Here is a 12,507-nt window from a genome sequence, read left to right as displayed (position 1 = left end):
AAAAAAAAAAAAAAAAAAAAAAAAAAAAAAACTCACCACCAGATGCTACTCTGCCCGCACTTGTTTATGTACCCTGTGTACGTGGGACTCGCATACTGAACCCAGAGCAGCAGACAGATTACACCAAAAATATGGAGCCCAAAATAATAGAACAGGTTAATCTTGAACAAAAGCTTCATGGAACTATATTCGATGCCACCTAGTCCATCGAAATCCTGCAACTGCAAGGATATCGCATGGGATTGCGGCTGGCCAACGGCCAGCAATGGCGTTGTCTCAGAGAGATAGTCTTCTGGATCGGAGCTTGCACCAACTATCTTCTTGGACCGGTAATTCGTAAGAAGGGACTTCTCAACCGTCGTTATTGGAATCGTCGCGGAGCGGCATGGCTGGGCAATGTTGTGCTCCTGAGCTGTGACGGCGGCCAGACCAACAGCCCTGGTCTGTTCTATGTCTCCCCAATATCAGCCAGCATACACTAAAGCTGGGGCAGATGACAAATTACCATCCTCTTGTTCGCCACCATTATCTGCGTAGAAGTCCTGGAAGCTTTCACAAGTGGTACTATCTTCCTTGAGGTGCTTTTGAAAGCGATAGAGTCGTCGCACTACCACAACGACATTGATAAAGCCGACGCTGCTGAGCATCGATATAACGTACAGATAGAGCTGCTGGTAGGCTGTAAGCTCTTTGGCATTGACCCTTCGCCAGTCAGCTTTGCCTCACGCGTGATGGGGCGGACAACGAACGTATCCAGCCCCGTCCCAGTTGAGGCACTTGCGCCAAAGAAAAAGGCGTCGACGAGCGTGAGGTTCCCATGAGGATACAGCAGGACCAAGGCTGAAATGCTCATGAAAATAATGTAGGCATCTGAACCTTTGTCAAAATAAATCAATGTTGGGAAGGGATCGATGTACAGTGCACGCTGAAGAAGTTCAGCGGGGGCTTCCACATAACCACAGATAACAGTCCAAGTCTTCGCTGAAGACAGATCAGGGATGAAGGCTTAGAATAATCACGAGAATAACGAGATGAGGATGTTGAGAGTTGGGAGCAGCAGCAACAAGTTTAAGGGGTTGAACACCGCCCTCTTAGCAGCACTGTGAGGCTTTTTTCCTGGTGGTGAAGAAAAGTCGCGCATAGGGCTGTGTTTCTTGCAGATCGTTGCTGACCCCAGCGCCACCCCCCGTCTAACCTCATCGAGCCCTTACTTTTGACATATGAAAAAGCATTATTGTCCTGTTTGAGCCGTAATTAGTGAAGCTCATGGTTCCTCTCGGAACCGGTTACCTCCGCACTGCAGGGAAGGGCTCAGGGGTGCTCCTTCCACAGACTATGCCTTCGTACTTTGCGCGCTTGACTTTTAACCCAACCTAGTCCCTGGATGTTATTCACCATTACCTTCCTCAAATGCAACGCCGACTACCAAGCAAGGTCTCTAGATCTACAGGGACAAAAGGTACGGGCACCGAAATCCTTTGCCATTACAACTAGCTCGCTAGCCTTCCGCCACCGCGCATCGGACAGTTACCCGTAGACCACGAACAAGACCAGCACCAATCCCTACAGCAAGTCTACGGCCTCCTCGATCATATCGATGGGCGCAACACAGACTCAATCAAACAGGAGCTTGGAAGCGTGGAGACCAAAGAGGGCCGTCTCATAACCTTCCCCAACACCCTCCAGCACCGAGTCTCCCCATTCTCGCTCGAGGATCCGACCAGACCGGGCCATCGGAAGATCCTCGCTCTGTCCCTGATGGACCCGCATCATTGCGTTATTTCTTCTGCGAATGTCCCCCCTCAGCGGGGTGACTGGCGTGGTGAGAGCGAGGTAGCGAAGGGGACTACCATGTCCATGGACGAAGCAAAAGCGCACAGGCTTGAGCCGATGAAGGAGCGTGGGATGAGGCCTCAGGAGGCGAATACTGCGTTTGAGGAGGGAGGGTTTTGCCTCTGCGAGTTCTAGCTTTGTTAAGCCTGTGCAACAATAACAACGATCCCTGCAACAGTATCTATGCTATTTCCCTGTGCATACTAGACATGGACTGTCCGCAGGTGTCCCGCAGGTGCTTAGATTCCTTTTACTATCTATTAATTCTCTTTCATCTTCACCATACACAAATCCACAAATATGTCAGTTGATATCAAAGAATTTTACGGTAAGACGTGGATAGGCTGTTACGAGCCTCCGGCTGACTCTCTGATCTGTCCCATATGAACGCCCCAACGTCTGAATTCAATCCTGACAACCGACTTTATGGCCCGGCCCACTATTGCTCACGACTCTGCATTCAGCGCGAAGAGACCTGTGTTGTTTGCAACGGTAGAAGCAGGGATAGCCCTGCGGATGTGAGACATGGCAATAGACTTGCAATGCGTGGGTCATCAGCGGGCTCAGTCAGCAGAGGAGCTCCCCGCATCATCCTGCACCACCAAGGCTTAAGCCCATCCTACTCACCTTCAAGGCCAGACATAACTCCAAACTGAAAACAACAACAATAGTAAAAAATGGCCACCAACAAAGTCCTCGCCTTCGACCTCTACGGGACTCTTCTCTCAACCGAGTCCATCGCCAAGCGACTCGAATCGCACTTCCCGGACAAAGCGCAGTCCATTTCGACCTTGTGGCGAAGGTATCAACTTGAGTATACCTGGCGGTTGAATAGCATGGGTAAAGTATACTCATTTACCTCGGGATTTCCATTTGGTGAATGGATATGCTGAGAAAGAAAACCAGGAACCTACGAGCCCTTCTCATCCATAACGCGCAACGCCCTCCACCACGCACTATCAGAACACGGGGAGTCACTTAATGACTCCGAGATAGAAAACCTAATGCAAGCCTACGATAACCTCTCAACTTTCCCAGACGCCCAGGGCGCACTGAACTCGCTACGCAAAATTCCGACCGATAAGGTCACGTCAGTCATCTTCTCAAACGGAACCCACTCCATGCTCGCGAACTCCGTGCACCGCTCATCAGACCTCTCGTCTCACGCGTCCACTTTCGCAGATATCGTCTCCGTCGAGGACGTCAAGCAGTATAAACCCGCTCCCGCCGCGTATAGACATCTAGCAGAGAAGGTGCGGAAGAGTGAGAAGTTGGAAGATGTGTGGCTGGTTAGTGGGAATCCGTTTGATGTTGTGGGTGCGCGGAGTGTGGGATTGAATGCGGTTTGGGTTGATCGAGGGGGTGCGGGGTGGGTTGATAATGTGCTGCCTGAGGTCAGGCCGACGGTTGTGGTGAGGAGTTTGGAGGAGGTTGTTGGTGTTGTGAGGGCGGAGTGATTGACAAGTCGGTTCAGAGTCAGGAATGATGAGGGAGTATTTCATTAGGCAATTGAAATTGGATGATATTATTATTTCCCTGCAATGTGAGCGGCCGGTCCATGAACCCTAATTCAGCAGAAACCCATAGGTACCGTCGTCGACTTTAGAATCCAGACAAAAGCAATATACATCCCCAAAAACGTGAACCTCGGCCCAGCCCAGTCCCCGCCAAATTGGCAATCAAGCTTAATTACCGGCTTAATAAAGCCCCCCCGCTGAATGGCCAACGACGATCGGCAATCACCACATGTGGCCGCTAGCCGGGGCGCGATCAGCGACATCCGCGGCGCGAGATTCCTTTTCTGCAGGTCCTCCGACGGACGACTCGGCGTGTCTGACGATAGGCCCTTGATTGGGTTGGGTTTACTTTACAGGGGCAGATATTGCGTATCAAGTGATTTAAGCATGTTCGGAGGGATATGGGTCGGGCTCGGGCTATATATGAGGGTGTTGCCGTCCGTGCCGGTGTCGGTGCCAGCTGACAGTTTGATCGGTCGGCTGTTGGCGTGGATAGGATTTATCCTTGAGTTTCTGAAGAGCTTCACCATGCGCTTCTCGACTTCGTTTCGGTCTGCCCCGTTCTTGGCGGCTTGTGTGCTTGCGAAGGCGAATCTTCCTGCTATCCCCGAGGATACGAGCACGCCGGTTCAGCAGCGGCTTGCTATTTATGGGCCTAACTGTAAGATGGTATTACCTGATTAGAGAAGGTGAATGTTGATTCTTGTTAGCTGTGTCAATTGGCTGGAATACCTACGCGCAGCAAGAGGAGCCGTGCGTGGAATATGGCACGTCCAGTGCAAGTCTCGAGCAGCGCGCCTGCGCTTCGTCTGCATCAACCACGTACCCAACCTCAAGGACCTACGAGAATGTCGTGGTCCTGTCAAACCTGACATCGGGGACAATATACTACTACAAGATCGTCTCAACGAACAGTTCAACAGACCATTTTCTCTCCCCGCGGAGTCCAGGCGACGAAACCCCCTTCTCCATAAACGCCGTAATCGACCTCGGCGTCTACGGCGAAGACGGATTCACCATCGAAGGCGACACCAGCAAACGGGATACAATCCCGCATATCCAACCGGCACTAAACCACACCACGATCGGGCGGCTGGCGAACACAGTCGACGACTACGAGTTCATCATCCACCCAGGCGACTTCGCATACGCGGACGACTGGTTCCTGTCACTAGACAACCTCCTTGACGGCGAAAACGCCTACCAGGCTATCCTCGAGAACTTCTATGACCAACTCGCCCCGATATCTGGCCGAAAGCCCTACATGGCCAGCCCGGGGAACCACGAAGCCGCATGCGGCGAAATCCCCTACCTCACAGGCCTCTGCCCAGACGGGCAGAAAAACTTCACGGATTTCATGCACCGCTTCGGAAAGACGATGCCTAGTGCCTTTGACTCGGCGAGCTCAAATTACTCCGCACAAGTCCTCGCGAATCAGGCGCGTGAACTCGCCGAACCGCCGTTCTGGTACTCCTTTGAGTACGGCATGGCGCATATCGTTATGATTAATACAGAGACGGACTTTGAGGATGCGCCGAGTGGGCAGGGTGGGTCGGCGGGTTTGAACGGGGGCCCGTTTGGGGGTAAGAATCAGCAACTTCAATTTTTAGAGGCGGATCTGGCCAGCGTTGATCGCAATATCACACCTTGGGTTCTCGTCGCGGGGCATAGACCCTGGTATACATCTGGCTCATCTTGCACGCCGTGCCAGGAGGCCTTCGAGGAGATATTCTACAAGTACGGCGTGGACATAGCTGTCTTTGGCCACGTGCATAACGCGCAGCGGTTCGCGCCTGTTTATCAGGATGAGGCGGACCCCAATGGGATGAGTGATCCCAAAGCGCCGATGTATATTGTTTCTGGGGCGGCCGGGAATATAGAGGGGTTGTCGAGTTTTGGTTGGAGTAAGCCGGAGCATCTCGAGTTTGGGAATGACGAGGATTATACATACTCGACGATAAGGTTCTTGGATAGGGAGCACCTCCAGGTGGATTTTATTGGGAGTGTTAGTGGGGATGTGTTGGATAGTAGTACGCTTTATAAGACTCATGGGGAGAGGTTTGTTAGGCAGTGAAGTTGGGTAGAACGTTTTGGAGGGGTGGGATTGGCATAGATAGCTTTTTGGATAATTAGAGCCAGGATAGATTCAAAACTTGGAATGACCATGATCATGCAATTGTGTAAAAGCATTTCCGATATTACTCCGGCCATAGCCCCGGGCATATCCCGTGCTCAGCTGCTGTTTACCCGGCCACCCGCGAATGAGTTTACCCCCTACCTCCAACGCACAGACTCATCCCCCGGCTAAAGAGGGAGCTGTGATGTACGCCCAGTCCGCACTCGGATGATCATCGCCTTGGCAAGCCTCGAAGGTAACTGCCGTGATCCTGGCTCCGAGGTTGGTTCCATTCAGACTATGGGGAGCTTCTGAAAGTGCCTCGAGAGATATTGCCTTGGTTAAGGGACTTTCATGATCAACAATTCCACTCCACGGTATCGTCGGATTCCATGGACATATTTCCAACTACCAAGTACCTTCTGTACAACAATCCAGTGTACTATACATACTCCCCACTGGATTCAGGCTAAATGCGGGGTCCCCGCGTCTCGCACACCGATCGGCGCTTGGAGCTCCTCCAAAGCTCTCCTTTATCCATCGGCAATAGTCCGGGGGATTCTTCCTGGGCACCACAGCTATAAAGCTGCAGTTCCCCGGTGGCGTTCAGGGCCAGGAACATCGGCAATTGTCCGCTACCATGAAGACGCTCGCCTCCTTTCTCACAGGAGTAGCCCTTATTGAGGGTGCCCTCTCCCAAGCAAACACCAGCTACGAAGACTACAACGTCGAAGCAAACCCCGACCTCTTCCCTCAATGCCTGGCACTCCTAAACCACTCCTTCCCCGACTGTGCCTCAGGACCCCTAAGCCGCACCTCCATCTGCGACCGGTCGCTGGACCCACACACGCGCGCTGCATCGCTCGTCTCCCTCTTTACATTCGAGGAACTCGTCAACCAAACGGGGAATACAAACCTCGGTGTTCCGCGTCTCGGTCTACCCAATTACCAAGTCTGGGGCGAGGCCTTGCATGGCGTTGCACGGGCGACGTTCCCAGATGATGGGGACTTCCGCTGGGCGACCTCCTTCCCCATGCCGATCAACACCATGGCGGCATTGAACCGAAGTCTGATCCACCAGATCGGGGAGATTGTATCGACTCAGCTCCGCGCGTTCAGTAATGCGGGTCTCGGCGGTCTAGACGTCTACAGTCCCAACATTAATACATTCCGCCATCCTGTCTGGGGCCGTGGACAAGAAACACCCGGTGAGGACGTATTCCTGGCGTCCGTATACGGGTACGAGTACATCACGGCTCTGCAAGGCGGGATCAACTTCGACTCCGACTCCGACTCTTCGATCAAGATCATTGCGAACGCGAAACACTACGCCGGGTACGATATCGAGAACTGGAATAACCATTCCCGGTTGGGCAATGACATGTCTATCACGCAGCAGGAGTTGAGTGAGTACTACACGCCCCCGTTCCTCGTTGCGGCCCGCGACGCGAAGGTGCGCAGCTTCATGTGCTCTTATAATTCTGTGAATGGGGTGCCGAGTTGTTCGAATAGGTTTTTCCTGCAGACTCTCCTTCGTGAGACCTTTGACTTTCACGAGCACGGTTATGTCTCCGGGGACTGTGGCGCGGTCTACAATGTCTGGAATCCGCATGGCTATGCGTCTGATGAAGCGGGTGCTAGTGCGGCGAGTATTCTTGCCGGAACGGATATTGATTGTGGGACGAGTTACCAGTGGTATTTTGAGGATGCATTTGAGGAGTCCCGAGTTTCGCGAAGCGACATTGAGCGCGGTGTCATTAGGCTCTATAGCAATCTTGTCTCGGCGGGGTACTTTGATGGACCGGACGCTGCCTACCGTGATATCACCTGGGAGGATGTCCTTGAGACAGACGGATGGAATCTTGCGTACGAGGCTGCGGTCGAGTCCATCGTCTTGCTGAAAAACGACGGTGCGCTCCCACTTTCCAACAACATCTCAAGCGTCGCAGTCATCGGGCCCTGGGCGAACGTCACGGATGAACTGCAGGGTAACTACTTCGGTCCAGCACCGTACCTCATCAGTCCGCTCGACGCATTCCGATCCTCAGAACTAAACGTGCACTATGCAAGGGGCACAGACCTGAACACCCACTCTACATCCGGCTTTGATGCCGCTCTCCGCGCAGCCCAACAATCCGACGCGATCATCTTCGCCGGCGGAATCGACAACACTCTCGAAGCAGAGGCACTAGATAGACAAAACATCACATGGCCCGGAAACCAGCTCGACCTGGTCCACCGTCTCTCCGAGCTCGGAAAACCACTCATTGTTCTCCAGATGGGCGCCGGACAGGTCGATTCCTCTTCCCTGAAGGATAACCCCAACGTCAATGGGCTCATCTGGGGCGGGTATCCCGGTCAATCGGGTGGAGATGCACTGCGCGATATCATCACGGGGAAACGGGCGCCTGCGGGACGGCTCGTCACGACACAGTACCCTGCTGACTATGCGGAAGTCTTTCCGGCAATTGATATGAACCTCCGACCAAGGGGCGATAACCCGGGTCAGACGTATATGTGGTATACCGGGGAGCCGGTGTATGAGTTTGGGCATGGGTTGTTCTACACGACCTTCGAAGAGTCCGGTAGGAATCAGACCGCGAAAAGCTTCAACATCCAAGAAATCCTCAGCACACCTCATCCCGGGCTTGCATACGTCGAGCACCAGACCCTCCACAACTTCACGGCCACCATCACGAACACCGGGGAGCGAGAATCGGATTACACGGCCCTGCTATACGTGAACACTACCGCGGGCCCGGAACCATTGCCTAACAAATGGGTCGTGGGCTTTGATCGACTGGGCTCTCTTCAACCTGGTGATGAGCGCACGCTGACTATCCCCGTGAGTATTGGGAGTGTGGCGAGGACAGATGAGTTGGGGAATCGGGTGCTGTATCCCGGACGGTATGAACTGGCGCTGAATAACGAGCGGAGTGTTGTTGTGAGGTTTGAGTTGAGGGGGGAGGAGGCGGTTATTCTTTCTTGGCCGGAGGATACAACGAGTCCTGCTTTGCCTGAGAAGGGGGATTTGTAGAGTGGCGCTGTTGGTGGGTGTAGATGGGATAGCAGCAGGGCATGATCTAACGTGGATATATACTATAAACAATCAACCGTTTGCTAGTCCCCAAGATCATCATCACTCAACACCGGCCAATATCTCTCCACAAATTCCCTCACAGTGGTAGGTCTAACCTCAGGGCAAAGCCGATTCAATACCCCATCAACAACACACGCCCCCCTCCCACAAGCAATCGTATACTGCACGTCCATTCGCCCAAGTATATCCTGTTCAGGAAACTTGTCATGCTTCTTTTGGAGATCCACCAGTGAGAGCTTATTCTCCACAATCCTCCCCCCAAACCTCCCCTGCAATACCTCAACAACATCCTTTAAGTTAACTGTATCACCCGCAATCCCTAGCCCCCGTCCACCCCACTCCTCAAGTCCAAGCGCAGCAACAACGAACTTGCCAATATCACGAATATCCGTCATTGTGAGAGTCGGATACACCCCGTTCTCTGTGAGCGGCATGTCAATCCACGGCTGACCACCCCCACCACCACCCGCACCTTGGGGATTGGGATTAAGGTAGAACATCAACGCCCCCTCCCTAAACCCCGCGCGCGCCTCCCTTTCAACATCTGCGTCCGGAATGCCAATACCAAGGTAATTCATAAACATACCGACCGGGAACGCTGCGGCGTCGATTTCCCCCTCCGTTACGGCCTTTTTAACCTCCTGCCAAACGATGATCTTGCCTTCGTCCACGTCAACGAGTTCATGCGCCTCCTGGCTAAGCGCGAATTCACTTGGCGCGAAGCGTTGCACGCCTGACTGAATCGATGCATAGAGTAGGTTCAGTTGGATAGTCACCCAGGAGGGGTCGGGGATTAGGAGTGTTGAGATTAACGTGTTTATGTCGCGGAGAGCGGTGACTAGGGATTCCAGGGATGTGTAGGTTACGTAGCGGGTTTCGATTTCAAAGGCTTTTCCAGAGGGGGACTTTGCGGGCTCGAGCTTGCGTGTTCCGTCTGGGTTTTGGGCTGTTGCGCGGGAGAGAATTATCGGTGTGTATTTCTTTGCGTGAGAGTGGGAGTGAGGGTGGGAGTTGGAAAGGAGGGCGGACACGATGGATTGCCCGATTGTGCCGGTGCCGCCGGCTATGGCGATTAGTTTTGGGGCCATCGCTTTGAGGCTCTTTTGGTGTTGGTTGTTTAGGTAGATGGGAGCTGTTGAGGTTGTTGAGATTCCTGAGAGATGAAAGAGACGAGAGACATGATGTGATGCTTTGCTTGGCTTAGAGGGGTAACACGAGGTCTGCACAAAGACTCGTCAATTAGATCAGAGCTCGTGTTGAACGCAGATCAAGTCCAAACTGACACCAGCAAAGCCGGGCATGAACTATAGAGTTCTCGAAAATTATACAGAGCACTGATGTCCAGGCAGCCAGGGCGGATCTGCAAGGCTGAAGTCAGGGTGCAAGGCCAGTGGAGCAAAGCTGATGCGTACACTCTTATCAGATATATAACTAGTTCATCCCCTTGACTATCTGAAACACATGGAGGAAGTACATATTTGATGATGCGTCGCTCTGACAAATGTCGTTCGCAGGGTTCATTTGCATTCTGATCATCTAGCTAGCCAGCCCTGATCGGCAGAAGGATCACCGGTCAAGGGATCAGAAACCGGGTGATCTGATTACGAACCACATCAATAGGCTGGTGGGGAGGAAGTAGATCCAACGCCTGTGACGGGTCATACGGCCAGAAATTATGACTCTGTGTCTAGTATGAGATGAACATGATGGAACTGGGAGTCGGGACCGGGCACCGAAGGTCGGGTGCTTCCCCGAGCCGTTCATAGTTGCTCTTCACAAGCTCGACTACACTGGCGGTCTAGAATTCTGGCTGGTCCACAAGGTTATTCTATCCAGCATTTCCAGCCGAGCCTAATTAGGATAGGAGACCCCTTCCAATCGGAGCGTGGGCCCGCCCCTGCCCAGATTCCAGAACTATTGAGGCCTTGATGATGCAAATGCAGACCCCGCTGACCTCCTACTCCAACGGCACCAACGCATCAGCATGACTCAACTCACAAGGAATATATGAGCTGGCTTTCCCGCTGTTCTTGCCATCGCAACCTACTCACACCCTACAACGCCATCAATTGCGTGCAATGGATACCAAGGGTCCCCAGGTTCATACCACCTCCGGCTTCGAGCTTGCTGGGCTGGCCGAGCCTACCAGCACTGTTAACCGCGAGCGACCGGCTGCCCCTAACGACCATGAACCTGCGGACCCGTTCGCCTCGGGCACGAGCACGCCACTTGTTCAGGAGGTGAATGATGTGGAGCCATTTCCCGATGGGGGTACGCGGTCCTGGCTGGTTGTGCTAGGTTCGTTTCTCTTGTTGATGGCCTCGTATGGGCTCATGAACTCGGTCGGTGTCTTGCAGTCGTACCTTGAGCAGCATCAATTGGAGGGCCACTCCAGTCAGGAAGTTGGCTGGATTTCGGGGATTTTCGTCTTCACGTCTCTGATTCTCGGGGTCTTTGTTGGTCCGCTCTTCGATGCCTATGGGCCGAAGGAACTCGTCACTGCGGGAACGGGGCTCTACTCGCTGAGTGTTCTCCTGACTGCAGAGTGCACGCGGTACTGGCATTTTGTCCTTTGCTTCGGCATCATGGCGGGCGTTGGTTCGGCGCTGATTAGCAACGTTGCGATGGCGTCTGTGCCGCACTGGTTCGAGGCAAGGGCTGGGATGGCGCTGGGAACGGCCATGGCTGGTGCTGGGCTGGGAGGTGTTGTCTTTCCGTACATCTACCGCGGGGCATGGGAGACGGTTGGCTTCAAATGGGGGATGAGGATCGTTGCGCTAGTTGTGTTTGTTCTCTGCGGGTCGGCGTCGTTCCTGGTCAAGGCGAGACTTCCCAAGAAGGGGGAGTTCAAGGCCGCGTTTGATATTCGGTGCTTCAAGGATGCTCGGTATACCTGGATGACTGCGGCGACTTTCTGTATGTTCGCATCTGGGGAATGGTATAGAAGATCACTGACAAAGTAGGCTTGGAGCTCGTCGTCTTCGGGCTCATCGGCCTCTTGCCGAGTTATGTCATCGCCGAGGGATTCAGCACATCAACCAGTGTGAATGTCCTTGTCGTCCTGAATGTGTACGTTATGGGGCCAGGCATTGTTAGCGGCCATGGCTAACATCAGTAGAATGAACTGCGTCGGACGTCTTGTCGCCGGGCGCATCGCCGATATCTACGGCCGACTGAACGTCCTCATACTGCTCGTCACCACGGCAGTGTTCTTGGTCTTCGCAGTCCTATACCCGTTTAGCTACTCCCTGGTGGCGCTGTACGTATTCTCTGCGACTTATGGGTTTGTCTCTGGCTCGTTCATCTGCCTCGCCCCCGTCTGCGTTCGACAAATTTCACCGGCGAAGGAGATCGGCATGCGGTTTGGGACATTTTATGGGCTCGTTGCGTTTGCGTGAGTAAAACCTGCCTGGAATGCCTTTTGTACCGAGGCTAACGTGGCAGGACGTTGATATCCATCCCTGTTGGGGGCGAAATGCTTGAAAAAGTGGGCGGTCCCGTCGTCGTCATCTGGCTCGGGGGTGTGCTGGCCGTCGCGACAGTTCTTTTCGTTGTGGCAAGATGGGCTTGTCTGGACTACCACTGGAACTGGGCCACGAAGATCTGAACAGCATACCACTTCTCAGGATATCGATGTACGCGATATGGCCGGGACAGGGCGAGTGTCATTCGGGAAGATGAACATTGAAATCTTCGAACTGTTCCTGCAGCTTATTATCAGGTCCGAGAAGGGCAGAGTTTGAATATGGAGTCTGGCATGTGGCGCATGGGAAGTTGATTGGGTGAGCTTTGGGTGTTTTCTAGGTATATAGTTTGATACTGCTTAATCTCGATTGCCAGCGTTCCAAGACATGGCGGGGGCATATGTGGGTTTGCTAGGGGTTGATCTTGGATAAGCTATAGTGTCGTTGACTGCAATTTTCTGATTGATAATAGCTTCA

The 12,507-nt window shown here is 53.2% G+C and overlaps 7 protein-coding genes across 7 annotated transcripts; 5 read left to right on the top strand and 2 right to left on the bottom strand.

Moving 5' to 3' along the window:
• Positions 1-32: 32 nt before the first annotated feature.
• On the bottom strand, positions 33-853 carry BDV17DRAFT_296612 (uncharacterized protein; the record flags this gene model as incomplete). The annotated part of the gene is made up of 3 exons (XM_073763326.1): positions 33-448; positions 506-702; positions 750-853. 3 exons carry the CDS (start codon positions 851-853, stop codon positions 33-35), a joined length of 717 nt encoding a protein of 238 aa, XP_073610024.1.
• A 531-nt stretch (positions 854-1,384) lies between these two features.
• On the top strand, positions 1,385-1,968 carry BDV17DRAFT_296611 (uncharacterized protein; the record flags this gene model as incomplete). The annotated part of the gene is made up of 2 exons (XM_073763325.1): positions 1,385-1,459; positions 1,528-1,968. The coding sequence occupies 2 exons, from the start codon at positions 1,385-1,387 to the stop codon at positions 1,966-1,968; spliced, it is 516 nt and encodes a 171-aa protein (XP_073610023.1).
• Positions 1,969-2,239: 271 nt separating this feature from the next.
• BDV17DRAFT_18268 (haloacid dehalogenase, type II) lies at positions 2,240-3,667 on the top strand. Its single transcript, XM_073754968.1, has 2 exons — positions 2,240-2,673; positions 2,740-3,667. The coding sequence occupies exons 1-2, from the start codon at positions 2,511-2,513 to the stop codon at positions 3,288-3,290; spliced, it is 714 nt and encodes a 237-aa protein (XP_073610022.1). The 5' UTR covers positions 2,240-2,510; the 3' UTR covers positions 3,291-3,667.
• Positions 3,668-3,878: 211 nt separating this feature from the next.
• BDV17DRAFT_296609 (purple acid phosphatase family protein) lies at positions 3,879-5,424 on the top strand (the record flags this gene model as incomplete). The annotated part of the gene is made up of 2 exons (XM_073763324.1): positions 3,879-4,011; positions 4,061-5,424. 2 exons carry the CDS (start codon positions 3,879-3,881, stop codon positions 5,422-5,424), a joined length of 1,497 nt encoding a protein of 498 aa, XP_073610021.1.
• Positions 5,425-6,106: 682 nt separating this feature from the next.
• On the top strand, positions 6,107-8,661 carry xlnD (beta-xylosidase XylA; the record flags this gene model as incomplete). The annotated part of the gene is made up of 1 exon (XM_073763463.1): positions 6,107-8,661. One exon carries the CDS (start codon positions 6,107-6,109, stop codon positions 8,501-8,503), a length of 2,397 nt encoding a protein of 798 aa, XP_073610020.1. The 3' UTR covers positions 8,504-8,661.
• BDV17DRAFT_285631 (uncharacterized protein) lies at positions 8,587-9,654 on the bottom strand (the record flags this gene model as incomplete). The annotated part of the gene is made up of 1 exon (XM_073760746.1): positions 8,587-9,654. One exon carries the CDS (start codon positions 9,652-9,654, stop codon positions 8,587-8,589), a length of 1,068 nt encoding a protein of 355 aa, XP_073610019.1.
• A 795-nt stretch (positions 9,655-10,449) lies between these two features.
• BDV17DRAFT_277870 (major facilitator superfamily domain-containing protein) lies at positions 10,450-12,474 on the top strand. Its single transcript, XM_073759473.1, has 4 exons — positions 10,450-11,482; positions 11,530-11,635; positions 11,685-11,960; positions 12,011-12,474. The coding sequence occupies exons 1-4, from the start codon at positions 10,645-10,647 to the stop codon at positions 12,171-12,173; spliced, it is 1,383 nt and encodes a 460-aa protein (XP_073610018.1). The 5' UTR covers positions 10,450-10,644; the 3' UTR covers positions 12,174-12,474.
• The last annotated feature ends 33 nt before the right edge of the window (positions 12,475-12,507 follow it).

Source organism: Aspergillus undulatus (assembly GCF_047715775.1).
Source record: "Aspergillus undulatus strain CBS 261.88 unplaced genomic scaffold BDV17scaffold_104, whole genome shotgun sequence".
NCBI classification, from domain to species: domain Eukaryota; kingdom Fungi; phylum Ascomycota; class Eurotiomycetes; order Eurotiales; family Aspergillaceae; genus Aspergillus; species Aspergillus undulatus.
The sequence above is the reverse complement of the archived record's forward strand: the minus strand, read 5'-3'. Positions and strand labels throughout refer to the sequence as shown.

Bases quoted from the DNA above. Each gene is read 5' to 3' on its own strand.
- BDV17DRAFT_18268 (XM_073754968.1), top strand. From the start codon at position 2,511: ATGGCCACCAACAAAGTCCTCGCCTTCGACCTCTACGGGACTCTTCTC. The intron at 2,674-2,739 runs GTAAAGTATACT...AAAGAAAACCAG, and splicing joins CTGGCGGTTGAATAGCATGG to GAACCTACGAGCCCTTCTCA.
- BDV17DRAFT_277870 (XM_073759473.1), top strand. From the start codon at position 10,645: ATGGATACCAAGGGTCCCCAGGTTCATACCACCTCCGGCTTCGAGCTT. The intron at 11,483-11,529 runs GTATGTTCGCAT...CTGACAAAGTAG, and splicing joins GATGACTGCGGCGACTTTCT to GCTTGGAGCTCGTCGTCTTC. The intron at 11,636-11,684 runs GTACGTTATGGG...TAACATCAGTAG, and splicing joins GTCCTTGTCGTCCTGAATGT to AATGAACTGCGTCGGACGTC.